The 14,263-nt window shown below is 51.1% G+C and overlaps 1 protein-coding gene across 10 annotated transcripts in view; it reads left to right on the top strand.

The window, feature by feature from the left end:
• Positions 1-14,263, top strand: part of ITGAX (integrin subunit alpha X) — a 35,596-nt gene that overhangs the window by 15,166 nt on the left and 6,167 nt on the right. The window contains exons 16-31 of one of the 10 annotated variants that reach the window (XM_009196316.4): positions 15-178; positions 316-470; positions 1,072-1,203; positions 1,297-1,370; positions 1,931-2,072; positions 5,256-5,372; positions 5,457-5,536; positions 5,639-5,722; positions 10,350-10,428; positions 10,539-10,646; positions 10,763-10,846; positions 11,047-11,160; positions 11,304-11,405; positions 11,677-11,787; positions 12,638-12,731; positions 13,098-13,719. In XM_009196316.4, coding sequence (XP_009194580.2) covers positions 15-178; positions 316-470; positions 1,072-1,203; positions 1,297-1,370; positions 1,931-2,072; positions 5,256-5,372; positions 5,457-5,536; positions 5,639-5,722; positions 10,350-10,428; positions 10,539-10,646; positions 10,763-10,846; positions 11,047-11,160; positions 11,304-11,405; positions 11,677-11,787; positions 12,638-12,715 — 1,624 coding nt within the window. In that variant the 3' untranslated portion in view covers positions 12,716-12,731; positions 13,098-13,719. Of the gene's footprint in view, positions 1-14; positions 179-315; positions 471-1,071; positions 1,204-1,296; positions 1,371-1,930; positions 2,073-5,255; positions 5,373-5,456; positions 5,537-5,638; positions 5,731-10,349; positions 10,429-10,538; positions 10,647-10,762; positions 10,847-11,046; positions 11,161-11,303; positions 11,408-11,676; positions 11,788-12,637; positions 12,732-13,077; positions 13,720-14,263 lie in introns of those variants that run through there. The other 9 variants (XM_009196318.4, XR_002519203.2, XR_004179802.1 and 6 more) reach the window with 9 other exon arrangements.

The raw sequence follows: 14,263 nt of genomic DNA, 5'->3' as shown, positions 1-14,263 counted from the left end.
TGCTCTGCCCGCAGGACGAGACCTGTGCTCTGGGTGCGGGTGAGCATGCAGTTCAAACCTGCGGAGATCCCCAGGTCTGCATTTGAGTGTCAGGAGCAGATGGTCTCTGACCAGATCCTGGGACAGTCCAACATCTGCCTTTACATTGACAAACGTTCCAAGAACCTGCTTGGCAGCCGTGAGTCCCCTCCCCTCCAACCCAGGACACCCTGACCTCTGGGGTCCCCCAGCCCCAGACGCCTTTCTCCCACCCTGCCCGTTGTCCACCCAAGGAGTTCCTGTCTCTCTCAACGCCGTTTCCGTGACCGCCTACAGGTGACCTCCAAAGCTCTCTGACCGTGGACCTGGCTCTCGACCCTGGCCGCCTGAGTCCCCGTGCCACCTTCCAGGAAACGAAGAACCGGAGTCTGAGCCGAGTCCAAGTCCTCGGGCTGGAGACATACTGTGAAACCTTCACCCTGGTGCTCCCGGTGCGTCTGGGCACGAACATGGGTGGCGGCCGCGCTGGGGCTGGCAGAAGGCAGGGCAGGGAGAGAACAGGCTGCGTTCCAGCCTCCCTGTGGCTCAGCCCAGCGCAGGACCAGGCACGAAGGAGGTGCTTACTTACTGCATAGCCAGTGAGTGAGTGAGCGAGCGAACAAGTGATGAGATCGGCTGCAACTGCCAGGGGCCACACGGTTGGATTTCAGGAAAGAGAATCGGGCAGCCTGAGAGAGCTCTGCGGCTTCCGGCTGGGCTTTTTTTCCGGCACTCACTGGACACGCATTTATCGAGCTGCTCCTGGGAGATAGGCCCTGCCCTGGGGGCCAGGCGCACAGCGGTGGCCAAAACAGTCACTGCTGATCAGGAGGTCTGTGGGGAGGAGAAAAAAAAAACAAAGACAAAGCAGGGGAGAGAACAGAGAGGGTGTCAGGGAGGCCTCCTGAAGGCGGTGATGCTGAGCAGGCCCTGAAGGAAGCGGAAGCCGCGTGGGAGCTGGGCAGGGGCAGGATGAGAACTGCGGGTGGGGCCGAGCGCAGCTCTGCACAGCGCTCCCCTCACCCTCCGCTCTTCCCCACGCCCATCCCCCAGACCTGCGTGGAGGACTCTGTGACCCCCATCACCTTGCGTCTGAACTTCACGCTGGTGGGTGAGCCCCTCCCTGCCTTCAGAAACCTGCGGCCTATGCTGGCCGCCGATGCTCAGAGATACTTCATGGCCTCCGTGAGTCCTGGCGCTGGGGTCTCCCAGAGAGGGCGCACAGCGTGGGGCCTGGATCTCGGAGAAAACCGCCCCCCCCGTTGCCTTCCCACGCAGCTCCCCTTTGAGAAGAACTGTGGAGCCGACCATATCTGCCAGGACAATCTCGGCATCTCCTTCAGCTTCCCAGGGTGAGCGCCCCCACCTTAGACCTGCCCTACTGCCCCAGCCTCCTTCCTAGAATCTGGGACTCCTGTCTCTGGCTATCCCTAACATTGTCTCATCCTATACTCAAAACCCAGGTGTCCTGGCTGGGCACAGTGGTTCACGCCTATAATGCCAGCACTTTGGGAGGCCAAGGCGGGAAGATCTTTTGAGGCCAGGAGTTAGGGATCAGCCTGGGCAACAGAGTGAGATCCCTTTTCTACAAAAACAAAACAAAACAACAGCAACAACAAAAGATCAGCTGAGTAGAGCATGTCTATAGTCCCAGTTACTTAGGAGGCTGAAGCTTAAGGATTGTTTGAGCTCTGGAGTTGGAGGTTACAGTGAGCCATGATCACACCACTGCACTCTAGCCTGGGTGAAAGATCAGGACTGTGTCTCTTAAAAAAAAAAAAGAGAAGAAGAAGAACCCAGGTGTCCTGTCCCCTGTCTATCTCCCACATCCCCACCCACCCCATTTTATCCCCAGACCATTTCTAGCCTCAGTCACAGAATTATCTTCTCCTTCCCCACCCCTGATACCCAGCCTGAAGACGCTGCTGGTGGGGAGTAACCTGGAGCTGAACGCAGAAGTGATGGTGTGGAATGACGGGGAAGACTCCTACGGAACCACCATCACCTTCTCCCACCCGGCAGGACTGTCCTACCGCCACGTGGCAAAGGGCCAGGTGCTCCCTCTGGGGAAGGAGGAGGAGGTTGGGCTGGGCACTAGTGTAGATTCCTGTGCGGTTCAGAGCCTGGGCTGGGCTTGGAGGTGGTAGTGCCATCTGGGGCACGCCTCCACTCGTGCGGTGTTCAACTTTGGGCATCGCAGTTTAAGGACACTGACTATCAGGAATGATTTCCTGAGAGGCCACTAATGTGGAGACAGAGGGGACCCTGCCCAAATGTCTTTCTATTCCTTGTTATATCAATACTCCTCTTTTGAAGGAAAACATATCTCAGCCTTCAAATATTTTAAAACACTGTTCTGTAGAAGCAAGGGGTTGAATTTATTGGTCGCTGTACATTAAGGCTTGGCAACCTTTTTCTATAAAGGGTTAGATAGTAAATATTTCAACTTTGTGGTCCACGTGGTCTGTGTCACAGCTGCTAACCTCTGCTGTTGTGGAATGAAAGCAGCCATTGACATGAATGAGTTTATGAATGAAAATACCTGCGATGCAGTAAAACTTTATGTATAAAAATAAGTAGTGGCTGTTGTTTGCCAATCTCTGTTTTAGAATGGAGAACTAGGACCACAGGGAGTCAAAGAGAACCAGATTTTTTAAACAAAAATATTATGGCCAGGAGTGGTGGCTCATGCCTGTAATCCCAGGACTTTGGGAGGCTGAGGCAGGCAGATCACCTGAGGTCAGGAGTTTGACCAGCCTGGCCAACATGGTGAAACTCCATCTCCACGAAAAATACAAAACTTAGCCGGGCATGGTGGTGGGCGCCTGTAATCCCGGCTACTGGGGAGGCCGAGGCGGGAGAATTGCTTGAACCCGGGAGGTGGAGGTTGCAGTGGCTCAATTTCAGCTCACTGTAGCCTCGACGTCCTGGACTCAAGCAATCCTCCCATCTCAGCCTCCTGAGTAGCTACAACCACATGCACACACACCATACCTGGCTAATTTTTTAATTTTTTGTAGAGTTGGGATCTTACCATGCTGTCCAAGCTGGTCTCTGTAACTCCTGGGTTCAAGCAATCCTCCCATCTCAGCCTCCCAAAGTGTTGGAGTTACAGACATGAGCCACTGTGCCTGACAGGCTAAAGTATTTTAAAACAAATCTCAGACATGGGGGTCATTGTACTCCTCCTTATTCACTCTGCTATGGTTTGAATGCATCACCCAAAGTTCACGTGTTAGACACTTAATTCCCAATGCAACAGTGTTGAAAGGTGAAACCTTTAAAAGGTGATTAGGTTATGAGGGCTTTGCCCTCATGAATGGATGAGTACTATTATCTCCAGAGTAGATTAGTCATTTCAGGAGTGGGTTCCTTCCTTCCTTCCTTCCTTCCTTCCTTCCTTCCTTCCTTCCTTCCTTCCTTCCTTCCTTTCTTTCCTTCTTTCTTTTTTTGATGGGGTCTTGCTCTGTTGTCCAGGCTGGGGTGCAATGGCACGATCTTGGCTCACTGCAGCCTCTGCCTCCCGAGTTCAAGCAATTCTTGTGTCTCAGCCTCACGAGTAGCTGGGATTACAGGTGCCCACCCCTACACCCAGCTAAGTTTTGCATTTTTACTAGGGATGGGGTTTCACCATGTTGGGCAGTCTGGTCTTGAACTCCTGACCTCAAGTGATCCACCTGCCTTGGCCTCCCAAAGTACTAGGATTACAGGCGTGAGCCATGGAGCCTGGCTCAGGAGTGGGTTTCTAATTAAAGGATAAGTTTGGCCCCCTTTCCCTCTCACTCTCACATGTACTCTCTTGCTCTTCTGCCTTCTGCTGTGAGACGATGCAACACAAAGACCCTCACCAGATACTGGTGCCATGTTCTTGGACTTCCCAGCCTCCAGAACCACAAAGCTTCTATTGATACACTAACTAGTTTGTGGTAATCTGTTACAGCAGCAGGGAACAGACAAAGACACACTCTATAGTTCTGAACAATGAGGACATCTTATATGACCTCAACACCATTATCACACCCAGTGAAATAAGTGATTCCTTGGTATTAAGATCATAGTCAAAATTCTGTAATTGTCTCAAAAATATCTTTTTACTTCTGGTCTATTTGAACCAAAATTCAACCTAGGTCCACATATGATGTTTGGTTGTTATTTCTGCTGTCTCTCTTAGTCTAATATTCCTAACGGAAGTGCATTTTGATTAATGTATAAAAGAACGCACCAGGAAGGGCCATCTCTTGCATGTGAGGGGTGATCCCTGTCAATGAAAGTGCTCCTAGATATATCAACCAAATGTAATGTGTGGACCTTTGTTGAATATTGCTTTTAACAAATGAGCTGTAAAATAACATTTTTGGAGACAATCTAAGAAAATAGAACATAACCAATATTGGTATATTAAGGAGTAATTGTTAATTTTGTTGGCATTTTGTGATTTGTTGGATCTTGTGGTTATGTTTAAAATACCCTTATCTGTTGGTGGTATACACTGAAGTATTTCCAGATGAAACAATATGATGTTCGGAATGTGCTTTAAAGTGTTCAGAAAGAGAACATACTAGAAACAAGAGTAGAAAAATGTTGGTTACTTAAAATCAGTGATGCCTGTATGGGAATTGATTTTCCAGTCTCTCTATTTTTGAATGTGTTTCAAAATTTCCATAATAAGAGGCCTTTAAAATAACAATAAAAAGGTGAACATTTTAATACAGTTGAGATTTCTACTTTGGAAGAAAGTTTGACCAGATAGCTATGGGGGAGCTTTTAAAAACATAACCTTGGCTGGACATGGTGGCTCATACCTGTAATCCTAGTGTTTTGGGGGCCAAGGTGGGAGAATGGCTTGAGGCCAGGAGTTCAAGACCAGCCTGGGCAACATAGTGAGATCCCATCTATAAAAAAAAAGTTAAAAAAATTACCCAGGCATGGTGGTGTGTGCCTGTACTCAGCTACTCAGGAGGCTGAGGCAAGAGGATGGCTTGAGGTCAGGAGTTTGAGGCTGCAGTGAGCTGTGATTGCATCACTGCTCTCTAGCCTAGGTGACACAGTGAGACCTGGTCTCAAAAAACAAACAAGCAAACAAAAACATAAGCTTAAGGCGGGCTCCAGGAAGCTTCATCACTACTTCATGGCGTGTCTTTGGAATGTTGTTATATTAGGTTGGTGCAAAAGTAATTGTGGTTTTTGCCATTGCTTTCAGTTTCAACTAATATTCGCCTACTTTTTCTCATGCCTAGAAACAGGGGCAGCTGCGTTCCCTGCGCCTGACATGTGACAGCGCCCCAGCTGGAAGCCAGGGCACCTGGACTACCAGCTGCAGAATCAACCACCTCATCTTCCGTGGTGGCGCCCAGGTCAGCCTGGCTTCTGTCCCCTTGCCGCTCCCCTGCCCCACCCTGTCTTTACTGCTCTGTGACCTCTCAGTTCCTTTTCCTCAGATCACCTTCTTGGCTACCTTTGACGTCTCCCCCAAGGCTGTCCTGGGAGACCGGCTGCTTCTGACAGCCAATGTGAGCAGGTGAGCCTGGCCAGGCCAGGGGCAGTGCCCCTCATCTCCAGCCTCACACCCCATTCTCCTCCTCTGGGGCCTTTGGCAACTGGGTCTCTCCTCTTTCTCCAGTGAGAACAACACCCCCAGGACGAACAAGACCACCTTCCAGCTGGCGCTCCCGCTGAAGTATGCCGTCTACACTGTGGCTAGCAGGTCAGCAGGTACCCCACCGCAGGAAAAAGGGTTCTTCTCTCTGACCCGGATGGGGGTGATTCTTGCCCCCTGCAGCAGCTGAACATGAGATGTGGTAGGTTTTGTGTGGTGGATAATACTGCCAGCAGCACTTACCAGTCAACACATTTGTTTTGTTTTGGTTTTTGTTTCCTTTTATCTTTAATTCAATTTTTATTATTATTATTGTTTTTTGAGACAGAGTTTTCTCTTGTTTCCCAGGCTGGAGTGCAATGGCACGATCTCGGCTCACTGCAAACTCTGCCTCCCGTGTTCAAGTGATTCTTCTGCCTCAGCCTCCTGAGTAGCTGGGATTACAGGTGCGCGCCACCACACCCAGTTAATTTTTGAATTTTTAGTAGAGACGGGGTTTCACCATGTTGGCTAGAATGGTCTCCAACACCTGACCTCAGGTGATCCACCTGCCTCGGTCTCCCAAAGTGATGGGATTACAGGCATGAGCCACCATACCCAGCCTATTTTCTAAATTTTTATTTCAACTTTGATGTTAGATTGGGGGGCACCTGTACAGATTTGTTACATGGGAATATTGCATGATGCTGAGGTTTGGGGTACAAATCCCACCACTCTGGTAGTGAACATGGAACCCGATAGGTAGTTTTTCAGCCCATGCCCCTCCCTGCACCCTCTAGTCCACAGTGTCTATTGTTTCCATCTTTGTGTCCATGTTTGCTCAGTGCTTACCTCCCACATGTAAGTGAGAACATGCGGTATTTACTTTTCTGTTCCTGCGCTAATTTGCTTAGGATTATGGACTCCAGCTCCATCCATGTTACTGCAGGGGACATGATTTCATTCTCTTCGTGGCTGCATAGTATTCCGTGGGTGTATATGCCCCATGTATATGTACATTTTCCTTATCCCACGGATGGGCATCTAGGCTGATTCCATGTCTTCGCTATTGTGAATAGCACAGCAGTGAACATATGAGTGCATGTCTCTTTTTGGTAGAATGATTTATTTTGGGAAAGGGGGATATATCCACTAATGAGATTGCTCGGTCAAATGGTAGCTCTGTGTTTAAGTTTGTTGAGAAATGTCCAAACTACTTTCCACAGTAGCTGAACTAATTTACTTTCCCACCAACAGTGTGTAAGGGTTCCTTTTTCTCTGCAGCCTCATCAGCATCTGCTGTTTTTGACTTTTTAATAATATTCACTCTGGTGTGAGATGGTTTCTCATTTTGGTTGATTTGCATTTCTCTGATGGTTAGTGATGCTAAGCATTTTTTCATACATTTTTTGGCCATGTATAATGTTCTGTTTTTTTACTTTTTTGTTAATGTTTTATTACTGAAACACCATATATATTCTTTTGAGAAGTGTCTATTGGTATCCTTTGCCCATTTTTTTTTTTTTTTTTTTTTGAGATGGAGTCTTGCTGTGTTACCCAGGCTGGAGTGCAGTGGCGTGATCTTGGGTCACTGCAACCTCTGCCTCCCAAGTTCAAGTTCAAGTGATTCTTCTGCCTCAGCCTCTGGAGTAGCTGGGATTACAGGCACGCACCACCACGCTCAGCTAATTTTTGTATTTTTAGTGGAGACAGGGTTTCATCATGTTGGCCAGGTTGGTTTCAAACTCCTGACCTCAAGTGATCCATCCACTCCGGCCTCCCAAGGTGCTGGGATTATGGGCATGAGCTATCATGTCTGGCTGTCAACAAGTGTTTATTGTGGGCTAGTTATGATAATAATTGTAATGTTATTATCATTATATCCCAGTTTTAATAGAGGTTACTGAAGCCTTTCTCAAAAGCACCAAGATTCTCTTGGCTTCCCCAGGAGATACGAGACATGTCCCTACCTTTGATATTCTTCTAAGCCTCACTGGGGAGCAAAGTTATCCTGGTCCAAGCCCGAATTCCATCTAGGGCCACTGTGGTTCCGTATTGCAGGGGCGCAGGGGATGTGCGTTTCCAAGATGGGGCTAGGACCCCTTGTAAGGAGAGGCCTCAGTTAACACGGAAGCATCCACAGCATCGAGGGGCCCTTGGCATCTGGACAGGACATTTCTTCTTGTCCTGGGAATACACTTGTATCCTGCAGGGCTTTTAGAAGCCCCTCTTCCTCTTCCCAGTACCCTTGGGGAAGGATAGGGACAGATGACCTGCCTGCCACAGAGGTTGTATGTCAGGGAGAAGCTGGATAAAAATATAGGGCTGGCTGGGTGTGATGGCTCACACCTGTAATCCCAGCACTTTGGGAGGCTGAGGCGGGTGGATCATCTGAGGTCAGGAGTTTGAGACCAGCCTGGCTATGGCCAACATGGAGAAACCCCATCTCTGCTAAAATACAAAATTGGCCGGGAGTGGTGGCAGGCACTTGTAATCCCAGCTACTTGGGAGGCTGAGGCATGAGAATCGCTTGAACCCGGGAGGTGGAAGTTGCAGTGAGCCGAGATTGCACCATTGCACTCCAGCCCGGGCGACAAGAGTGAAACTCCATCTCAAAAAAAAAAAAAAAAAAAAGGCCTTGAAGTGCTGCCAGAGAGGATGAGATAAGGTGTTTGAAACTAAAAGGTCAAGTGTTTCAGCAGACACCTTCCTTCAGCCAATGCCTTCCTCGAATTTGCTGTGTGCCAGGCATGGTGCAGCGGTTATTTTCCACACATTCATCCGACATTCATCGATGATTTACTGAGCCCCCATTACCTGTGATCAAAACCAGACATGAACCCTCGCCCTTGTGGGGTGTGCCTTGCTGGATGTTCTCCTGTGCCTGGTGTTTCCCACTCTCACCTGCACCTGCACACGTGGAGGCTCCCAGCCAGGTGCATGCTCTGAGCTGGTGTGCTGGGGTGTGCCCCAGGCTCTCTTACCCCTTAGCGGGGGACCCACAGGCAGGCCCCACCTCCTCTAGGCATGTGTGGTCCACAGCTCGGCCACACACAGCAGATGTGACTCTGTGGGTTGGGGCACAGGGAGTGCCAGGTTGGGGCATTTTGCGGGGAGGCCGAGGTGAGAGGATCGCTTGAGGCTGGGAGTTCAGGATCAGCCTGAGCAACATAGTGAGACCCCATCTCTACAAAAAATTGGCAGAGGAGGAATGAGGCTTCAGAGTAGGCGTAGTGGGCTGGCGTTTGGACTATACAGGTGCCGGAAGAGTGAAGCAGTGAGGCAGTGGTGAGACTGGCCACCCGTTGGGGGTCCCAGCTGCCCACTGGGTCTCCGGGCTTGTGCCCAAAACGGGCTCAGGAGGTGTTAAACTGAGACTTCATAAAGAGTCTGCTATGGCCCCTCCCTCACCTCCGAGCCCCAGGCCTGGAAAAACCAAGGAAATGAGAGAAAAGGGCCCCCAGGGAGGCATGTGGGGGACTGGGAAGGGGCAATGCTCAGTAGCATTTCGTCAACAGTGTCAGCCTGGGTCACCCCAACCCTGTGCTGTGTCCCACAGAGCCCTGGGATCCTACATCCCCACAAAGGGCTGGAAGGAAAGCAGAGGGGCAGGCCCTGGCCCCTGCTGTCCTGCGGTCAGTGGCAGAGCTCTCTGCTCCGTTCATTGCACCGACTACCCAGCCCTACTGGCAGCCTCTTCTGCAGGCAGCTATGAGCTCTTTGCACTCATTTTTTTTTAAGAGCCAGGGTCTTGCTCTGTTGCCCAGTCTGGAGTGCAGTGATGTGATCACAGCTCACAGCAGCCTTGAACTGCTCTTGGGCTCAAGCGAGCCTCCCACCTCAGCCTCCCAAGTAGCTGAAACTAAAGATGTGTGCCACCATGCCTGGCTAATTTTAAAAATTGTTTTGTAGAGACAGGGTCTCACTATGTTGCCCAGGTTGATCCTGAACCCTGGCCTCAAGTGATCCTCCCACCTCGACCTCCCAAAGTACTGGGATTGCAGGTGTGAGCCACTGTACTCAGCCAATTAGCACTTGTGTGAAGTGCAGTGGCACCATCTCTGCTCACTGCAACCTCTGCCTCCTGGCTGCAAGCAATTCTTGTGCCTCAGTCTCCCAAGTAGCTGGGATTACAGGCACCCGCCACCGCACCTGGCTAATTTTCATATTTTTAGTAGAGATGGGGTTTCTCCATGTTGGCCAGGCTGATCTTGAACTTCTGACCTCAGGTGATCCGCCTGTCTCAGCCTGTCAAAGTGCTGGGATTATAGGCGTGAGCCACCGTGCCTGGCCTCTGAACTCTCTCCCTCAGTCTCTCTCTTTTTTTTTTTTTTTGAGAAAGAGTCTTGCTGTGTCATGCAGTGGCATGATCTCAGCTCACTGCAACCTCTGTCTCCCGGGCTCAAACAATTCTCTTGCCTCAGCCTCCCGAGTAGCTGGGAATATAGGCGCACACCACCACACCCGGCTAATTTTTGTATTTTTAATAGAGACAGGGTTTCGCCATGTTGGCCGGGGTGATCTCGAACTCCTGATCTCAGGTGATCCCCCCATTTCAGCATCTCAAAGTGCTGGGATTACACGCATGAGCCACCGCGCTTGGCCTCTAAACTCTCTTTTAACCGAACTCAGCCACAGCCCTCATTCCAGGACACGCCAAGGCCCCACCGACCACCTGTCCTCTCATGGTCTAGCCAACACCTTCTGCAGATGCCCTGTGGTAGTTCACATCCACCTATGCCTCTTCTCTCTCCAGCCACGAACAATCCACCAAGTACCTCAACTTCTCAGACTCTGAGGAGAAGGAGAGCCGTGTGGCCATGCACAGATACCAGGCAGGTGGTGGAGACGCAGGAGCCTGGGCTGGGGTGGGAGGCTGGGAGCCGGAGACTGGGGAGGGATGTGGGCTTTGGCGTGGGCTCTGCCCTCAGCGCCCTCTGTGCAGGTTAATAACCTGGGACAGAGGGACCTGCCTGTCAGCATCAACTTCTGGGTGCCTGTGGAGCTGAACCAGGAGGCTGTGTGGATGGAGGTGGAGGTCTCCCACCCCCAGGTACCCAAGGACTGCATGTGGCTCCTCCACGAATGCCCTTTCTACCTGGATTCCTTGTGCCCCATGTGAGTCTCTGATGTCCAAGCTGAGACACTTGTTCTCTGCATTTTCCCCAGAACCCATCCCTGCGGTGCTCCTCAGAGAAAATTGCACCCCCAGCGTCTGACTTCCTGGCACACATTCAGAAGAATCCCGTGCTGGTGAGGAGGGCTCTGGGCTGGCCCTCACTGTAGGCCACACATCAGAGGAATTTGACCCAGGCGTTCATATTCCACATCCATCCTGCTGAAGTACCCTCTTGCATTCGGATGTGGCCACTGCCCTCAAATCACACTGTGTAATGCTGCCTCCCACCTTCACACTCATCTTTCTCAGCCCCATGCTATATATCTGCCCCCAGGACTGCTCCATTGCTGGCTGCCTGCGGTTCCGCTGTGACATCCCCTCCTTCAGCATCCAGGAGGAGCTGGATTTCACCCTGAAGGGCAACCTCAGTTTTGGCTGGGTCCGCCAGGTGTGTGGGCGCAACGACAGAGCCCATGCCCCAGACTCAGGCGGGACCTGGCATGTCTGTGCCCATCTGCAAGCCAGGGCATCCCTGGAGCTCTGAGCCTCCCCCAGAGCCAGTTCCACAGGTTTCCCCCAACCCCTTTGCAGACATCGCAGAAGAAGGTGTCGGTTGTGAGTGTGGCTGAAATTACGTTCGACACATCCGTGTACTCCCAGCTTCCAGGACAGGAGGCATTTATGAGAGCTCAGGTAGAGACCGTGTCGGGGGCAGTGACCAGGCTGGACAGAGGGCCCCTAGGGCTACATCCGCGGTGCTGGGTGGGGGTTTGCAAGCCTTGGGGGAGGAGGGTGAAGGTCTCTGGGCAAGACAGCTGTCCCTCAGGGCACGGGTGCTGCTGCATCTCACCTCTTGGAGCAGGGCCTGGGGAAGGAGGAGAGGGAGTTAAAAGTTGGGGAGCCTGGGAGGAGTCTGGGATAGCAGGAGGACGGGAGTGCTCTGACGGGGTCACCTCCACTTCAGACGACAACGGTGCTGGAAAAGTACGAGATCCACAACCCCACCCCCCTCATCGTAGGCAGCTCCATTGGGGGTCTGCTGCTGCTGGCGCTCATCACAGCAGCACTGTACAAAGTGAGTGTTTTATGCCACTCCTGACACCACCAGCATCTGGTCCCGCTCTTTTTGCAGAGTGAGAAGGAGCCCACTGAAGGCACTTTCTTACTGGGTCACTTCATATGAGAAACTGCCTCCCACCTGCAATGTCACCTGTCCCCAATGGCCCCCCACTTTGTGATTCCCAGGTTTCCTCTAATCTTTCTCCCTTTCTTTCCCGCTCTTCTCCATCATTCTACATGTTTCCCTTGACAGCAGACTATCATATAAAAGCACAGACCTGGGTTTGAATGTCGACATCACCACAGGTTCTTTTTGTCTTTGACCATAGGCCAGTGTCTGCTCCACTCTGGGCCTTGATTTCTCAATGTGAAAGTGATTCTACCCAGCTCATAGAATTTGGGCTAAATCTAGGCCAGGTGTGGTGGTTCATGGCTGTAATCACAGCAGTTTGGGAGACCAAGGCAGGTGGATCACTTGAGGTCAGGAGTTAGAGACCAGCCTGGCCTATCCGGTGAAACCCCGTCTCTACTAAAAATACAAAAATTAGTTGGGCATGGTGGCAGGTGGCTGTAATCCTAGGTACTGAGGAGGCTGAGGCAGGAGAATTGCTTGAACCCAGGAGGTGGAGGTTGCAGTGAACCGAGATCACGCCACCGCACTCCAGCCTGGGCAACAGAGTGAGACTCCACCTCAAAAAGAAAAGAATTTTGGCTAAATCTAGATGACACGATGCATGTAAAGTTCCTAGTGCAGTGCTTTGAACCTAGCAAGGATTCCAGAAATAGTGACCCCTCTCCCTCAGTCATCTCTTTTCCTGTCTTCCACTGAATGGACTTCCTGAGTTTCTTCTCCATCCTCCCCCCAGGTTGGCTTCTTCAAGCGTCAGTACAAGCAAATGATGGAGGAGGCAAATGGACAAATTGCTCCAGAAAACGGGACATAGACCCCCAGCCCGCCCAGTGAGAAATCATCTCCTCTTTGCCTTGGACTTCCTCTCCCCTGCGAGGTTTCCCCACTTGCTTACTCTCACCTGTCAGGCCTGAGGGGGAAGAACCATCCCACCTCAGAGAGAGGCTGGGATCAGCCTGCTTCCTGTGTTTGGGAGAAAGCATCTTGCTTGGGAATGGGCCTTTGTCTTGTCAAGGTTCCAACTGGAAACCCTTTGGACAGGGTCCCTGCTGTGTTCCCCAAAGGGTTTGACTTGCAATTTCTACCTAGAAATACATGGACAATACCCCAGGCCTGGCACGAATGATCTTTCTTTTCTTTTCTTTTCTTTCTTTCTTTTTTTTTTTTTTGAGACAGAGTCTCTTTCTGTCGCCCAGGCTGGAGTGCAATGGCGTGATCTCAGCTCACTGCAACCTCCGCCTCCCGGGTTCAAGTAATTCTGTTGTCTCAGCCTCCTGAGTAGCTGGGACTACAGGCGCCCGCCACCTCGCCCGGCCTCATCTTTCTAAAATACAGTTCTGAACCCACTGCTCATCCCCACCTGTCTTCAACGGCTCCCCATTACCCTCAGGACAGTGTCTGAACTCTCCAGCTTCGTGGGAGAAGTCCCCTTCCATCCCAGAGGGTGGGCTTCAGGGCACGCAGCATGAGAGGCTCTGCGTCCCCTATCACCCTCGTTTCCAGTGAATTAGTGTCATGTCAGCATCAGCTCATGGCTTCATTGTGGAGCTCTCAGTTCCGATTTCCCAGGCTGAATTGGGAGTGAGATGCCTGCACGCTGGGTTCTGCAGAGCTGGCCTCCCGCGTGGGGCAGCATGGCTGGCTGGGAGTGAGGAGCGCCCTCTAGGGAGGGGCATGGCCCTGGTGCAGCTGCAGCTCACCCAACCACTTCTATTTTTTGAGGTTACGAATATAGTAACTGAAGAAATGCCATGACATGATTTTTTTAAAGTGTACTTTAAATGTTTGTGTTAATAAATTAAAACATACACAAAAAGACGCATCTACCACTCTTGGGATATATGTCAAAGGTCTAAAAAAAAGCCTTCTGTGGATGTGAGTCCTGAAGGATGACCTATGGGGTCTCTTTATTACCATGGTGGACCCTGACCAGCGGGCCAGGACAAGAAGTTAACCAGAGTAGGGTTGTGAATATCCCTCTTGGGAGTAACCTGACCTCTTAATCTGCTCATTCCACTCTCAGGGCTGGTGCTGGTGGAGCTGTCGGGTGGAGGGGCATAGAATAGAGAAGGGACAACCCCCCAGTGGCTACTCTTCCACCTGGAAAGGTCTCTGGAGTGACCAATACTCACAAGCGTTTCCTACAAGTCCTAGGATATGTTGAAGGGCACACTGTCTGTGAGTGGTTGAAGAGCACTTTGGGATCCCACGTTGAGAGCTACTGCCCACAGTAAGGTCATTCTGGCTATTATGTCACCATCCTGGCATAAAGTTCATCATGGTTCTTGGCACTGAGCTGGGGGCACACAGGACAAGCTATTCCTGTCCTCGGAGTGATGCCACTTGCAGCTGTCACCAGCAA

Source organism: Papio anubis, chromosome 18 (genome assembly GCF_008728515.1).
Source record: "Papio anubis isolate 15944 chromosome 18, Panubis1.0, whole genome shotgun sequence".
Taxonomy (NCBI): Eukaryota; Metazoa; Chordata; class Mammalia; order Primates; family Cercopithecidae; genus Papio; species Papio anubis.
This window is presented reverse-complemented; position numbering and strand designations above follow the sequence as displayed.